The 15,408-nt window shown below is 41.5% G+C and overlaps 1 protein-coding gene across 1 annotated transcript in view; it reads left to right on the top strand.

Moving 5' to 3' along the window:
* Nucleotides 1–15,408, top strand: part of EPHA1 (EPH receptor A1) — a 38,680-nt gene that overhangs the window by 1,445 nt on the left and 21,827 nt on the right. Inside the window, exons 2-3 of the mRNA XM_030267537.4 lie at nt 2,021–2,088; nt 13,658–13,933. Of these exons, the coding sequence (XP_030123397.3) occupies nt 2,021–2,088; nt 13,658–13,933 (344 nt within the window). The remainder of the gene's footprint in view (nt 1–2,020; nt 2,089–13,657; nt 13,934–15,408) is intronic.

The raw sequence follows: 15,408 nt of genomic DNA on the forward strand, positions 1-15,408 counted from the left end.
CTTCCTTAACTTGTCTATCAGGGAAACAGCTAATTTTCCAGGCGTCTTCTCTTATCTGAAGCCTTTATTCTTTTTGGGGACACCTCCTCCTCTGTGGCTGGACAGCCACGTGAGATTCCTAGCAGCAAAGTTGTGGACCAGAGAGTTAGTAGTCCCTGAGCTCTTTATTCCTCTGCTTCAGTGGTCTTACTGACTTAATCATCCTTTCCGTGGAGAATCCCCGTTGTGGGATTCACTTTGAGAAGTACTTGTTGGCAATGGGCTTTGTGCCTCCAGTGGGCACTCAGCAGCTGAAGGAGTTGCCATTGCTAGCAGTGCAGAGCATGGCACAAATGCTCTGCCAGGTTCCAGGTCCTGGCCACTTCCAAGTTTCTTTCCCATTGCTCTGCTAGAGCTTGCAATGCAGCCCCTCTCACTTCCACATTGCTGCTTCAGTCCTGAAGAGGATGGGATGGCATAGATATTATCTGGGTGATGGTTCTGGCAGGACAGGCTACCTCACCCTCTGAGCTTTTGGAGCTAACCACAAAAGAATATTATCTCAAATAAAGAGATTGAGAGTAGAGGGGAAGTGAATGAGGAGCCTTGTCTGGACAAGGAGTCTGTGGCTAGGAAGGTTTTGCCATATGACCATACCGTGAGCACTTTGAACTTGCAAAACCTGGATTCCTGCTTTTCCATTCTCCCAATCCTGAAAGGGTGTTTCAGAGGTGAGAACAGCAATGCAATCCCTCTTATCTCTGATTCTGGGCCCACAGCCTGCTTCCTCATTCCACAGGACTCTTGCTGATCTGCACTTTACACTATTACTTATAGTTGGCAGGGAGTATTTGTAAAACAGTCAGATGAGGGGGAGGAAACCTGGTTATTTAAATGCCATTTAAAAATCTCCCACTCCTACCTTTCACCCCCAGATTCTTTTCTGAGATGTTCAGAAACGACCCCTCTGAATACACCCACAGGAATCTAAAAGGGAATCAAAAGAATTTTTCCTGTTTCCTATGTTCCCATGCTGGGACTTCGATAGGTGCACAGAAACCAGAAGTCTGTTCTGGCACTGCCGGCAGACCCAAAGGCAGGCACGGAGCTGCACATCCCACAGTGTGTCTTATTGCAACTCCTCTGCTTTCTCAATGTTTGCCTACAAAGTGACACATTTTTTAACGTGTCTTCAGATCAAGACTTTAGGCCAAACTGTGATCGCATTTTCAAATTACTTTGAGGGCTAAAAATGAACATATCAATGATTTTCTCCTTTGTCACACGACTCCGGGAGCAAGGCTTAAAGCAGCCGTGCAATTCTGCAGGAGGTGGCCATGCTATGGCCGGAGTCACTACTCTCTCTTGATGTCCCGGCCAAAAAAGTCGGAAGGTTGGGAGAGGGTTAAACGATTTCTAGGCCATAGTCAGCTGGTGGACAGTCCGAGTTAGAAGTAGGGGGCTCATCAATTTGCACAACTGATGCATCTCCTGGCTCTTGGGTACCGTGACAATGGAAAGTCCCTTCTACAACTTCACACCGCCTCTGTACTTTCCCACTGTGTTTCAAGTAGTGAATAGTCCCTCCGGGCGACACTGATTGATCTTTTGTGTTGGTAATTTATTTGATTGCCTTCCTCTTCAGCCCTTTAGTTTGCTGCCTTCCTATTTCAAGGAAAGATGTGTTCAGCTGCTAATGCCGGGTACCCATTTGAATAGGCTTCAGCCTCCTTCTTCCTTTTTGGGACAGTTTCAGGAAGCGATAAAATTTGTCAGGGTTGTGGTTTTTGGATGTGTATAGGAGAGGATCTCATATATTAGTAAAAACTTTTAACTCTTAACTAACTGCCCTGTCTTGTGTATTTCCGTCCCTCCTCTAGTCATGCTTTTTGAAACGTGAAAGATTTCAAAGGATGGCGGGGGGAGGTTGAGAGAGGAAATGCAGGCTTTACCTTCTTTGACAAAAGAAGGATGAAACCATTCCGTGGGCCAAATGAGTTGGGTCACCGATTTATTTTTTCCCCTCTCTTCTGGTTTTCAGTGGATCTACTTGACACAAGCACTGCACAGGGTGAACTGGGCTGGCTTCCCGACCCTCCGGAAGTAGGGGTGAGTACCCACATTCAAGGAAGGGGAGCCACTGGCAATACTAAATGATGGAAAAATATAATCCATGTTGAAATTTCACCCTACCTCTGGAAACTGAGCTTCTGAGGCTCCACACGCTCCTGGACGTTTTAGTCTTTATAAGTCTCTCTCCCTTCACCTCTGCAGCCTCGCCCCTAGCCAGCTTCTTAAGGACTGATGCCTGACTTCCAGTATGATTAAACATATCCTTGAAATACACTGTTCCCATAAAGTAACAAAGCAATGAAGAAAAATGAAAAAATCAAATCATCCCCAAGTTTTTAATTCTGTCATGCTGCACATAAATCTCATGTCTTCTTTTTCCCCCCAGGAAAATAGGTAGAGCAAAAGTAATTCTGTCTCAGAGTCTCTCAAGTAATTAGGAACATCTTATAGATTTTTTAATTCAGCAGTTGACTGAAAAAAATAACTGTTAATTCATGGGGCAGCAATCTGCCTGTGTGGGTGGGCTGCAAGATTCTCGGACTTTACACCAAACTGTGGTGTTTGGTCCACACAGCTGACAATGAGAGAGGAACTTCCATGTGTTTTGTGACTGTAAAATTAAGTCGATGGAAGTGCTTGAAAAAGTACTCCTGAAACCACTGCAACAATGGACCCCGAAAGACAGCTGAACTCTCAGCTATTTTTGTGCAAGTACAGCTATTTCGTATGAAGCATAGCTGAGCAGTCCCTCTGGAGTCACAGCCTACATCAGGGAATTTAGGGACTCTGCGGTGGTAGTTAGCACCTACGTTAATACGCAGTTTCAGTTCCTCATCCATGGTGTTTGTAGCAAGCCCCAAGCTTTCCAATGGAGAGTCTTCACCCTTCCTGCCCTAAAGTAGACCTGAGTAGAGCCTGTTCCTAACTAATTTCCGTAACTTTCCTCTGTAATGTGCTGTGGCTGGTTTAAATCCACCCCAGCCTCCTCCTTCCCAGTAGCATTGCAGGGTGAAGTAGAGCCAGACAGTGAGGTTCTCCTGTGCTGGCATAACTGCATTTGTTTCATTAGTAAAGCTGTTTTGGTTATTATTAGTAGTATTATTATACCCTGCTCAAAACAGGTGCCCTAGTGAGACATACATGTAGATCATGTTTTGCCTATTGTTCCCTTTGTTGTCTCATCAACTCTCTGTGTGGTAATTTTACCCCAATTCTAGGCTCCAGGCATGTTCAGGATGAAGTTTGCCTCTTGAAAAGATTGAAGAAAACAACTGAAAAGTGTGTTCTAAAACCAAAATCTTACAGAAAGAAAATAAAACCTTTATTACAGAACATCTGAGTGTTGCACAGTAGGTTCAGAGCGGTGTCAGGAGTTGGCAAATCACTCTGCTTGTGCTACATTTGCTTTTTAAAATATGTATATTCACAATATAATTGTAACTGAGAATTGTTGAAAATTACGGGGAACGTGGTCTGAGAGAAATCAAAACTGACAGATCAGGATATGGATGACTGATAAAACAACAGAGGATGAAGAATAGATTCATTGACTTCTCATGAACAAGTCTTTTGAGGAGATTTGTCTAATTACATCATTTCCCAAAAACTGTTAGGTGGAAATCTGACAAACTGCCACAAGCAAAAAGGGAACAATGGCTGATTCTCTTGTAATCAAAACTTTGAACAGGTGTTTCTGAAACCATTCCTTCAAAATGAAGAATTATGTATGTTCAAAAAAGAACGGAAATTAATTCAGACCATTTTTTGACTAAAAAGAGCCAAGATTAGTACTGAATAATCTGACTAGGTTGATTAGTAACAGGCTGGAAATGTCTGAGCTGTATTGCACACAGAGCTGAAGGGTGTACTTCATGTAATGCTGCTACTTGTACCTAACCTCAGATGCCGGAGATCTCCCATCAGTGAGCTGGATTTGTGTCAATATACTTATCGCACAGAAGAGGAATTTGCTGTGGGGAATTTTCATGCTTTATATGGACAAGGCCCCCGAGGCATAGCCCAGAAGAGGCTGGCTAAGTCTGTGGAGGCAGAACTGCACCTTTGTTTTCTCCTCACTTGTAGCCAATGACAGGGGATGAAGTGGTTTGCCAGGTGTGGTTGTTTCATGGTCAGACCATGGCTGTATCCAGGGCAGACAATGCTCCCATTAACACAGGGGCTCAGCCTGAGAACACCACTCCGTTTTGGACTGCACTTCCGTAGTTCAGAACTTCTGCACCACATTAGCCAGCATCTTGCCTAAGCTTAAGGGTAGTCTTTGAGTAAAAGCCTCTGTACTTTTACTTAAGTTGTCTGTAGAGTTTTGTTTGTTAAAAGGTTTGTGCTAGTTTGCTTTGTAGTAGCTATTTAGAAAGGGTTTCATTCACTTTAGGCTATTATTGGAAACTAGGCTTTTAAAGAGGCACTGTAGTTCCTACAATCCCCTTTTATCTCCCTTACCACCCACAACCCCCCTCCACTAACATCTTCCTTGATAATTCTTTTTTGGCTTTGAAGTTTTGCCACAGCAACACCAGGTGGGCATAGAGAGGTGTGTTACAGTAGTAGTGGTAGATTTCCACCTTTTAACATATATTAGAGAGCCAATGATGGCCACTTTAAAGGTGTCAGGAGTACAGAATTAGCTTGCTCTCACATTTCTTTAAGATTCCCCATGCTACACAAACAGCCTCGCTACCTGAACTGGTTTCAGATACCACTGAAACTGTTCAAAAAGAACCTTTCAAATCCAATCATGAACAAATTCACTTATCAGGCATAGTGGCATTGCTTCTTGGCCGTTTGTAAAATGACATTATAAAAAGTTATTAATCACTAATTTGCTTTCAAATATAATTGCATCAGCTGTGAACAGATTGTGATGAGGAATTATGCCTTCCTCTTGCATTTTGCTTTTAATAGCCAAGGTTCTAAGCCACCCCAGCCTGGCTTTGAAGTCAGCCTTGTTCTGAGCAAAGGGTTGGAGCAGAGAACCAAAGGTCCTTTCCCACCTAAATCTTCATGTTTGTGTGATAATTTAGAATTGTTTGTTCATTAGAATTCTGAGCTTGAATTTTTAGCCCAGGCACAAAAGGTCCTCATGATTTTATGTTTTGATTTTTTTCATGATTTTATGTAATATCTATTCCTATAGATTTTCTGTATCAGTTTATGTAGGCCTACAATACAACATACTGAGCAATCCAATATTTGTCTTTAATGCTGTGATTATCTCACTCCCAGCTTGTGGGCCTATCTTGAAATTTTCCTTTTATCCACCATTTCCAATTTTTGTATATGTGAATAGTATTTGCATAATCCAGTCATACTCCCATGAGTACATGTGCTTACTTAAGTTCCAAGCCATTTCTGCTGGACAATGCTGCACTGGGCTTCTCAGTATGACTTTTTCTCTATATATTGTTGAATGAATTGTAAATTAAATACACTTCATTTTTTTTAGCTGCTACATTTTCTTGGGAGATATGCTTTCACCAGTTCTGCAACTGTCTTTGCTTGTAAAAGGGTCCTTTTTCATGGTGGCTTCGTTTTTATATTGGATGCATGTTATTTCAGGAATCACATGAACTCCACTGCTGCCAAATTGTGCCATATTTATTACATATTAAAAGTTTGGCAACGCTTAGTTTTCAGCTGGTAGCTACTTTGTGGAGCTTATTTTTCCCAACTAACATTCCTGCTTGGATCATAGCGTTATTAAAGCTTCCCAATGACTTTCTTAGTCTCCTTTCCAAGCTTCTATTGTTCTCAGTCTTTTATTCACAGTGAGGAGGAGAACATAGTTATTTTCCTGCCTATTCCAACCCTTGCTTGCTTCCATACATATTTTAAAGCGTTGCTATCAGTTTCAAGGTTTCTACCAGTTTCCCAGTGTGCATGGCACTTGATCTGCTCAGCTTTTCCAAAGCTTGCTTTCAAACAAGACTAAGGATGGGCATTTAATGCCAGTGGCCTAACTGGCATTAGTATCCCAAAGGCTATCAATGAATAGCCACTAACTACAACTACTGTGGCTCTAGAATCACTTGAAAACTTTGGAAATTATGTGATTCTTGTTCAGGAACAAGAGTTCTGAGTTCTGCACCTCATGTTCCATGGAAAATTTAGTTATGACCACAGCAACTGCTAAAGCTATGTGAATAGAATTTGATTAAGCAAAAAAAAATCAGGTCTCTTTTTTTTTTTTTTTTTTTTTTTTTACACTGCTGTTATCCTATTAAAGTCCAGGCATAGTTCAAATTCTACGTTGATAAATTTTTAGGTAATAGACTGGATCAAGTACCTGTGACCTGTCAGCAACATCTGTATCACTGACCACACCATAACATTTGCATGCCTTCAGGTTGTAGAAAGGTGAGGTTGTGTTTCACCAGACTCAGCGGTCCCAGATTTCAGTATCAGCTGCTGGCTGGTTTCTGTTCCACCATTTCTTGGTCAGACAGATAGTCCTGGTCACAAAAGAAATACTGCTATGGGGCACACAGCCTTCAACCTGTAAGCAATTCCAGCACAGCACTCCTATCTCGTTAAACCTGGGCAGTTCACTGAGTCAGACTTAATGATCACTTAGTCAGACTCAATGATCTTTTACTCAGATAGTCTTACTTGGAAGAGTCTCAGCTAGTCAGCTTTTTGTAGCACCCAAAGGTGCTGTGAAAAACAGCCATCAGAACAGTTGTTCTGTGCACCTCTTCCCACAATTGTTGTTCATGCATGTCCTTTAGGAGCTAACTCAGAGGAGTGCTATCACCTCTGAAGTTGGAGTAGAGTAGCAGTGTACAAATCAGTGCTCTCCGTTACCTATTAGGCATAGGGGATTAACTCCCCCGAGTGAACAGGATCTACACAGAAATAAAGGAAATATGCCTAGTAAAGTCAACAACTATCTGGAAATGAGAACAGCTCTGGCTTCAAGGCTGTATCCTGACATGACCTGCTGCTGTTGATCTGTGGACTGGTGGAGAGATATTTGTTAATGATATCCTGTTAATTGAAAATTAATTATTTTGTGTAAATTTGGCAGAGAAGGAAAAAAATGGTTATGCATATCCAGATATACTTTACTCAGAAGTGGAAAAGGGGAATACAAACCAGTGAGATGAGAACAAGTGAAGTGTAAATTAATAGCTGTAGACAAGGCCGGATTGCATGAGCCACCAACTAGGCAGCCTAGGATGGAGTCACTGCCAGATACCCAAGTAACAATCTTGGCCAGTGCACTCTGTTGTGACCTCAAGGGCAGAAAAGAGCACATTGTGAGCTGAAGATGCTGTACAGCCATGACATTCATCACCACGGCTGCTCAGGCTCTGGGGTGGTGACAGCCCTGTTGCCTGGCAGCTTCAGAAAACTGCTTTACTCTTTTATAGCTGTTGAATGAGTGGACAAGGTTCACTGAACTTTCTCGTGTCAACACAAAAGCAGCACAAGTCAGCTGGAGCTTGGAGATTAACCTGCCTGTAGCATGGTCCTCCAAGAAGACTAACAGGCTATTTAAAATAATAATGATATTAAAATTCAACCAACCAAACAAACAGAAAACGCAAACAAAACAACTTCTATTATAATACCAACTAAAATACTGGTGAGTTTGCAGGCAAGCAATTAGAAAGAAAAGGCTTTACATCTTTTGTTGCCTGCTGTGTCCTTGAAGGATGAACCTGTGCTTTGAACCGTGATTCTCACTATCTCAGAGGCAAATCTGCAGAAAAATATTCCCATTATTTATTTCTCAAAAGGTTATTTCCATTGTTTCCTAGGCCTAGTCTCTGGCTTCTCTTTGCTTGACCTGAATATTGCCAGCTCCTCACATGATTTCAGGCTGCCATCTCCTGCAGTTTCTTTTCTCCAGGCAGGTTTGATCATCATCAAGGCATAATTACCCCATCCCATGTGTGGGATTCCACCTGATCCATCTTTAAAGAAACTTATACAAACAGAGCAAGTATTGCCCATCACCATCAGACTAATTTCCAGCTTCTCTGTAAACACTAGAAGTACACTTGACACACCATACAAAACCACAGCTCACAATATAAACCCCTTTACCTTGAAAAAATAAAAAAAAAATCACTTCGATTTACAATGGATCCTATGCTATGTAATGCAAAAATAACACGAGAGCTAATATTTGCTTTATTGGTAATGTGGCTTTAGCTATGAATTCTGAACTCTTAAGATACACAATTTGATTTTTCACTCCTATCCTTTTTGTAGTTATTGGTACTGTTAGTAAGCATTAGTAAAACAAGTGCTCCAAACCAGCTAGGTGAAATGTTGGACTAGAGTATCATTATCACTCATCTAGCACCATCTGTTATGACCAGAACTGTTTTCATGCAAGACCTTAATGTGGTCAGGCAGTTCAGAGAATGAGCAGACAGCAGAACCTGGGTTTGATAAACAGGTTCTGTAATCAATGCACTGGCGCTCATTGTCCCACATGAACACCTTATCTTCCAATAAGAGCATGAGTACCAGTTAAATTGAAAGGACATGGGTGGGATGGAGACCTATGTGCTAGTGCCCTAAAGAAGGAGTAATTACACAATAGAGTTGCTCCTCCCTGAAAATAAACAATGGATCATTGTGGGGAAAAAATATATCATCCCACCCATAAAGATACTGTAGATAAGTAAACATCTCTTCTGTGTTCAGTTGTGTCAAAGGCTCCATGATGATGTGATGAAATTAAAATTGCCTGACCATAGCCAAATGATCAAAGAAATAAGAGGAGCCTCAGCTGTTCTCAGATTTAAAGTTACAGGACTCGTGAAGTGTCTAGATGTCACCACGCTTCTTTCATCATCGTCATCTAAATTGTCTTCCGCACCAGCAAAAGAACTTCAAAGAGTATTGAGAAACTTTCAGTAAAGGGTCACAGAAGCTTCAATTCTAGAATACATCACTGTGGTGATGCTATTTTTGGTTGGCTGGTCCAGCTTGCCTCCTGACAAATTTTTGTCAGATGTATTTCAATTGCAGAGAAGCTCTTCACTGTATTGAAATAGGTGCCAGCAAGGTGCCTCTCTTGTCACCGGCTTTCCTCTGAGGAAATGATACTATGATTGTAGCACAGCTGTAATTACCTTCAATGCTGAATCTGTTCCAGGAATGCTTTTTGGTCATGGTAGCACGCAAATGCTATACTATACAAAAGACAAGACACTCCACAGGCAAGACTGCAACCAGGGAAAGGGGATAAAAACTGTTCAGTGGCACGTATTTTCCTAAGTGGTTTCAGACTTTGCACACGATTGATGTATCATTACTGGAAAAGGTTGCTGTTTTGGGGCCTTGCAATTTTTCTTCAGGAAGAGATTTAATGGCTTCTCAATTACATTGAAAATTAAATGATATTGAGACACACTTGCTATGCATAGGTACACTGTAGCTAGCTTTACTAACTTAGCTGGTCTTTTCGTCTTAGTGAAATTTTCTAACCCAAAGTTAAACAAGTCATTGGATTTCAGCATATGAACCCTTTGACTTTTCCAGTAGGAATTCTTATTAACTTTTCCAGTGGAGACATGCATCTTAGTTTAGTAACTTCAAGCCTACTGGCTAGGCTTGCCTAACTTTTGCTTCTGTAAGTCTCTTTAAAGTATCGCTGTGCCTTTCCTTGGGGGTCTGCAGACCAAAGATTGGAAGTCACTGTGCTGAGGTAATGTGAAAGTAAATGAGACAGAGATCACAGCAGGCAGGCAGGACCTTTTTTGAAAGGAGATAGGGCAAGTCTCTGGCAAGCTGGAGATAGAGACAATATTCTTACTGCAAGTCACAAGCTCTTCTGACTCCAGTCTCAGCCTACAATTTGCAATACTGTCAGTCTGCTGCCTCTGTCACTGGTAGCCTACCCCTCCATTAGCAGGGATGAAATTTATATTTTTCAAAATTAAAAACTTGTTTCCTTCCTTTTTTTTTTTTTCCCACTAAAAAAGGCTAAAACCAAAAGAGACCACTTCATTGATGCCTGCAAAGCCTGAGACAGTGGCTCCAAGGTGTGCAAACTGTTATACCTGATGGTAGATCCTAGGAAGAGTAGCCCACAGATGGATGAAGGAATCCCATCTTGTCCTAGATAGGATCCTTGACACAAACCTAATCTAGAGAAGACTTATTATACAGAAAAAGCAGAGTAAGCCTTCCATAGGCTCCAGAGCTTCAAACGTTTCAGAGTCAATAAAGGCAGATATTAAAAGGCACATACCTTATCTTATCTTTGGATTTTTACTCACATGGCAGACCAAACAAATACTGTTTACTACAAATATATATTGGTGCCCTTCCAGGTTGTCATTGTAGTAATTCTGAATGGCCTTTATAAAGACAGCTTTCTTTATAAGGAATCAAACCAATATGAGGAAAGTTGCTTTCCTTTTTTCCTTTTTTCTGAACTTGCAGTGTTTTGAAGTTATTGACACGGTACCTTTGCTTTGAGGTTGTTTTTCACTTGACTCTAATTGCTGTGCTGGAATAATTTTGCTCTGCATTACACCACCACACCAAGATTTTCAAGAACAAACCTCTGGAACTAGATGCCTCTGTTAGTACATGGGTTTCTGAGAAGCACAAAAACCCACATTTGTTCTCAAATTTAATGGCTACATACTTAGACTTTTTAGGAAGTCAAGCTACTAACTTATGGCACTTTCCTGAATGCACTGGCATTTGTTTTCTTAGCAACTTTTAAAGAATTCTAAAAGATTTTAACAGTTTGAAGACTAGTTTAAGGACAGTTTAGACTCTAACTTAAAAAAATAGGAGACTTTAAAAGGCATTTTAAAGAATAACATGAAAAGACTTTAAGAACTCCTTAGCTTGCTTTGAGCAGGGAATTGGACTAAATGATAATGGTCCTTTCCATCCTAAATCTTCCAATGATTCTGAATCTCACGAGAAAGTTTTCTCTCACATCAAAAAACCACAAATTCACTCACTGCTAAAATAAGGAAGTCTGACTAACACTGTTCTCCACTTCTAGAAGAATGTTACCTGTTCTATGGCCAGCTGGAGAAAGGCAACAGTGTCTGGAATGAAGTGGGTAAAAAGTTATATTATCAAAGGAGGTTGATTCAATGTCATTAGCAGACAAACTGCAGAGGCAAGTAATTAATATTGATTGAGCCAGACTTTACCACACATGTTTATTAAGAACATTACATTAAAAATCAGAGGCATACATTTTGATTTTGCAGCAAATTCTTTGAGGATGGGAGACAGTTGCCTGGCAACTTCTGGTCTCATCACCCTTTCATTAAATGTTGTATGTAACAGTTTTCCTCTACTACTTTGAATTTAAAAGCTTCACTGAATAATGAAAAGAAGTCAGAAGCATATTTAACAATAGTTCTGTATTGTTAGCATAAATAATATCCTCATTTTACTTCCTTTACCCATCAGCAGTAGAGTCTAGAAAAAACATGTCTGGCTCCCTTGTTATTTCTTTGCACCACACTGCATATGAAACTGTGCAATTGTCAGTGCCAAGCATCTTTGCCCTGAAGAGCTGAGTCTGGAAGAAGCTGGGCTGAGATGAGCTAAGAAATACAGGAGTTAGCAGTTGGATTTTTTTCCAGCAGTATAGTTTAAAGGAACTTTTTGTTGTTGTTGCAAGAGTTGCCACCACTAAAAACGAAACTTTGGTCCTGTATCATGTAAGTATTGAGAATGTATTTTCTGGATGGGCACCACAGCAGCTCATGTCTTTCAGCGAGACATGCAAAAACCACTTTCTGGTGACACTTGTCTGTGGTACTGCCTTGGGATAAACTGCTAATGGAAAGTTGTCTCTCAGCCTCCAAATGCAATTATGCTTTTCCCAGGCAGATGTGCATTGAAAAATGCTTCTAAAAGCCAGTCCTAACATTGGCAGTGTATGAAAGCCAGTTTGCTCTTATTCTCCTTCCTAACTTTTTTTCTTCTACTTCAGTCTACTTCAGGATGCATCGTAAATTCAGTTCTGTAACATTTTCCAGAAGGTTTTCAGTTAAAGACTGCAAGAGGTCATAAAGCGATTGTCCCTTCTGCTTGATCAAGGGATTGATCCATCAGTCTCTTTCTTTGTTTTGCTATCATAAATCCTTTGACCTTCAGTGTGTGAAATAAGTGTAAATCCTGTGTACTGCAGGTCTATGCCAGCTGGATCAAATTAAGAGGGTGGGGTAACATTGGGGATTAATTATGTGGAGAAAAAAGGGAACAAGAAGGGACACATAGATACCCAAAACATCTTGGGAGGAGATTGCTAGTATGCACTTAGGTAAAAGGCTGAAATCATGCAGAGAGGAGCTTGTTCTATCAGCAGGATTTACTGGTTTGGAGAAAGCTCTCCAATACTTTTCAGAGTGGGGCTGTGTAGGAGGTATGTTCTCAGTCATGACATAAAAGCAGAGCCTCTTTGGCACTCTGTGGGTCCATCTCTTGTATTCCTCTAGCAGAGTGACCTGGTGTGTGTGTGGAGACAAGCTGTTGTGCTGTGAGCACAGGAGGTGGTGTGCCCAAGAAATGTGTGAATCTCATGCTCAGCCCATGAGATTTGACAAGTCTGGAGTAACACAGAGACTGAGGCCTTGCTTAAATTGCATCTTAACCTGGGGTGTGATTTAAAACCAAGATGCTTAAACTTGTGCCAGTACTTATGTGGGCACTTGTTTCAATTTAACTTGATTAAACATTTAAAGCATAATGAGAAAGGCAGTCTTAGCACTGGGGGAAAAAGGATGTAAGTTGCTTTCCCTGTGGACAAAACCTTGCTTTCCAAATTTTTGGTTCTCCTATGTGAATTACTCAAAAGAGAATGCTCTTTGCATTTTATATCTGACCTGTCGTAAGGAAAGAAAAACAAGAGCCACCTAAAATTTGGCAAAAACATGTGTTAAAATCAGTATCAAACTTTATTAGATTAATGCAAATAGTATTAGTAAGGTCATATAACCAGCTGGGCCCATGCCCTCCTCTCGGCTATTATTTGCCTGGGGAAGATGCAGAACCTAATGCAATGAAGTCAGGAAAATCAACTGAGTTTTAATAGTTAAATTAGGTTTTGCAAAATATCCCACTTAAAGAAGCATGAACTCCAAGTTAATGAGCGCTTGCTCTAGAACAGTCCTTCTGCAATTTACCTTTCCATTATGCCAGGCCATCTTTTCTCTTACCCCCAAACGCTGTGCATTATTTCTAGGGGCAGATAGTCGTCCTGGTCTGATGGGTCCTACTGTACACTTGAATGTAAAATGTAGCAGAGAGAAGTGGCCAATACATGGGAGTAGTGGGTTTTTTCTCAATCTCCAAGGTAAGGCAGTGCATGGAAGAGGAAAATTGGAACCAAGGTAGGATGAAGGAGATGTACAAAGGTCTATATAAGTCAGATCCTAATTGCAGGATCCTCTTTGCTCCCTATGTACAGAGTTTAGGCAGCCATGGAGCTCTTTTGCTGAGTGTAAGAGACTTTTCAGCTGGTGAGACTTTGAGCCCTGAACTCTGTGTAAGAATTGATTTTTAGGCAAGATTTTGTCATATTTGAAGTGAAGCTTATTTCTCACACCTGTCTAACAGAATGTGTTTTCTTCTCCCCTGGGAGCAGTGGAGTGAAGTGCAACAGATGATAAATGGTACCCCGATCTACATGTACCAGGACTGCAGTGTGCTTTCCGAGGGCGACACTGATCACTGGCTTCGCACCAACTGGATTTATCGGGGTGAGGCAGCCTCACGCGTTTATGTGGAGCTGAAGTTTACTGTGAGGGACTGCAAGAGCTTCAAAGGTGAAGTGGTGACCTGCAAAGAGACCTTCAATCTCTATTACATGGAGTCTGAACAAGATGTTGGGATCCAGTTCCGCCGCCCACTGTTCACAAAGGTCTGTATTGCGGAGGGTGAAGACTGAGTCATATCTTTCAGCTTAAACTTGTCATATCTTTCAGCTTAAGCTAGGCGTGTCTTGCTGGCTGGGACAGGCCAGGAGAACCAGCATGTGGGGAAGGGCATGGATAGTAAGTGCTGTCCTTAGAGTAAACTTTACCCCTGGTGCCCTCTGTGATGCTCAGAGCAGTCTTTGCCACAGGAGGCATAGGAGGTTTCAAATGAAATCAGACCTGTGTTCTCTGTAACCTCTTATTTAACCAGACACCATGTAGGTAAGGATTCTAAAGGGTTGTGACAGGGCTGGATGGTTATACCAATTTTTAGAAATAATAAAGCAGAGACCAAAGGAATTTTACTTGCCTTAGGGAATGAAACAAGATTTGACCAGGCAAAGAACAGAACCCAGTTCAGGTCTCAGTGGTCCTGATTATTAACTCTGATTGCCATGAGATATAGGGTCTTGTTTCATAAACCCAGAGGTGATGGCTTTACTACAGCGAAATTCTCCCTGGTGTGAAGATATTCAGCACTGCTGTATTTTACCTGCTGTTTCCTTCAATGTTGTGCACTCTTGCCATGGAAACATTGGAATTTCAGAACAGAGAACCTCTGCTTTCTTTTCTCGGAGGAAATTCTCTAAGCCAATTCTGTTCTAATAGAAGCCACAGACCTAAATTATTTTACTGCCCTTTCCTTTGCAGTTAAAATGGGATGTGATGGAAACAAAGAGTAGAAAAGGCCATCACAGGCAGAGCAGAATTCTGGTAACTGACTCCCCTCCCTCCCCAGGACTTCTCCACCTCCCCTGCAGCCTACAACATGAATTTGTGCAATACCTCCACAACTCCTAAACGTGCCTTATGATCCCTGCCAAATGCAGCTGCTCTACAGAGCCTTTCATCTCCCATCCAACTACAAGGAGTGGGTGGTGTCGTACAATGGGAAGGGGCCTGTGGAGGAGAGGATCAGTTATCAGGCTCTCCCACCAAGAAGAAAGGCCACCCCACCTGCAGTCCAGCTCTTCCATGTCACAGGGTGTTACAGAGGCCTTTCCCATTTGCTCAAGCATGGAAAATATCCTCACTCACTCATTCACTCTTATCCTTTGTTTGCAGAGGCAGTGGGAATGCAGAAGCACGGGAGCATTTTTCACCCAAGTACCTACAGTGCTGAAATATGTTGAGTGCTGCACAAGGAGCATCTTACACTAGATTATCTGAACTGCAGCAACTACAGCCTAAAAGCAAGTGGCTGTAATTCCCTGACTGCTTTCAAAGCACAACTCTTGAGTGCTGTTGTGGATTTACTGCATGCAATTTGCAAACAAATAAAATTATGACAGAAAAGGGGCAGTTCTTGAAGACCTCTGAAATCAGAGACTTGGAACACAGGGTACTGTAGAAGACCAGTGAATGACTACAAAGCAGTTGAAGGAGATGGAAGAAAGGCAGAGGCAGGAAAATATGCCCA

The sequence above is a fragment of the Taeniopygia guttata genome, chromosome 1, assembly GCF_048771995.1.
Source record: "Taeniopygia guttata chromosome 1, bTaeGut7.mat, whole genome shotgun sequence".
Taxonomy (NCBI): Eukaryota; Metazoa; Chordata; class Aves; order Passeriformes; family Estrildidae; genus Taeniopygia; species Taeniopygia guttata.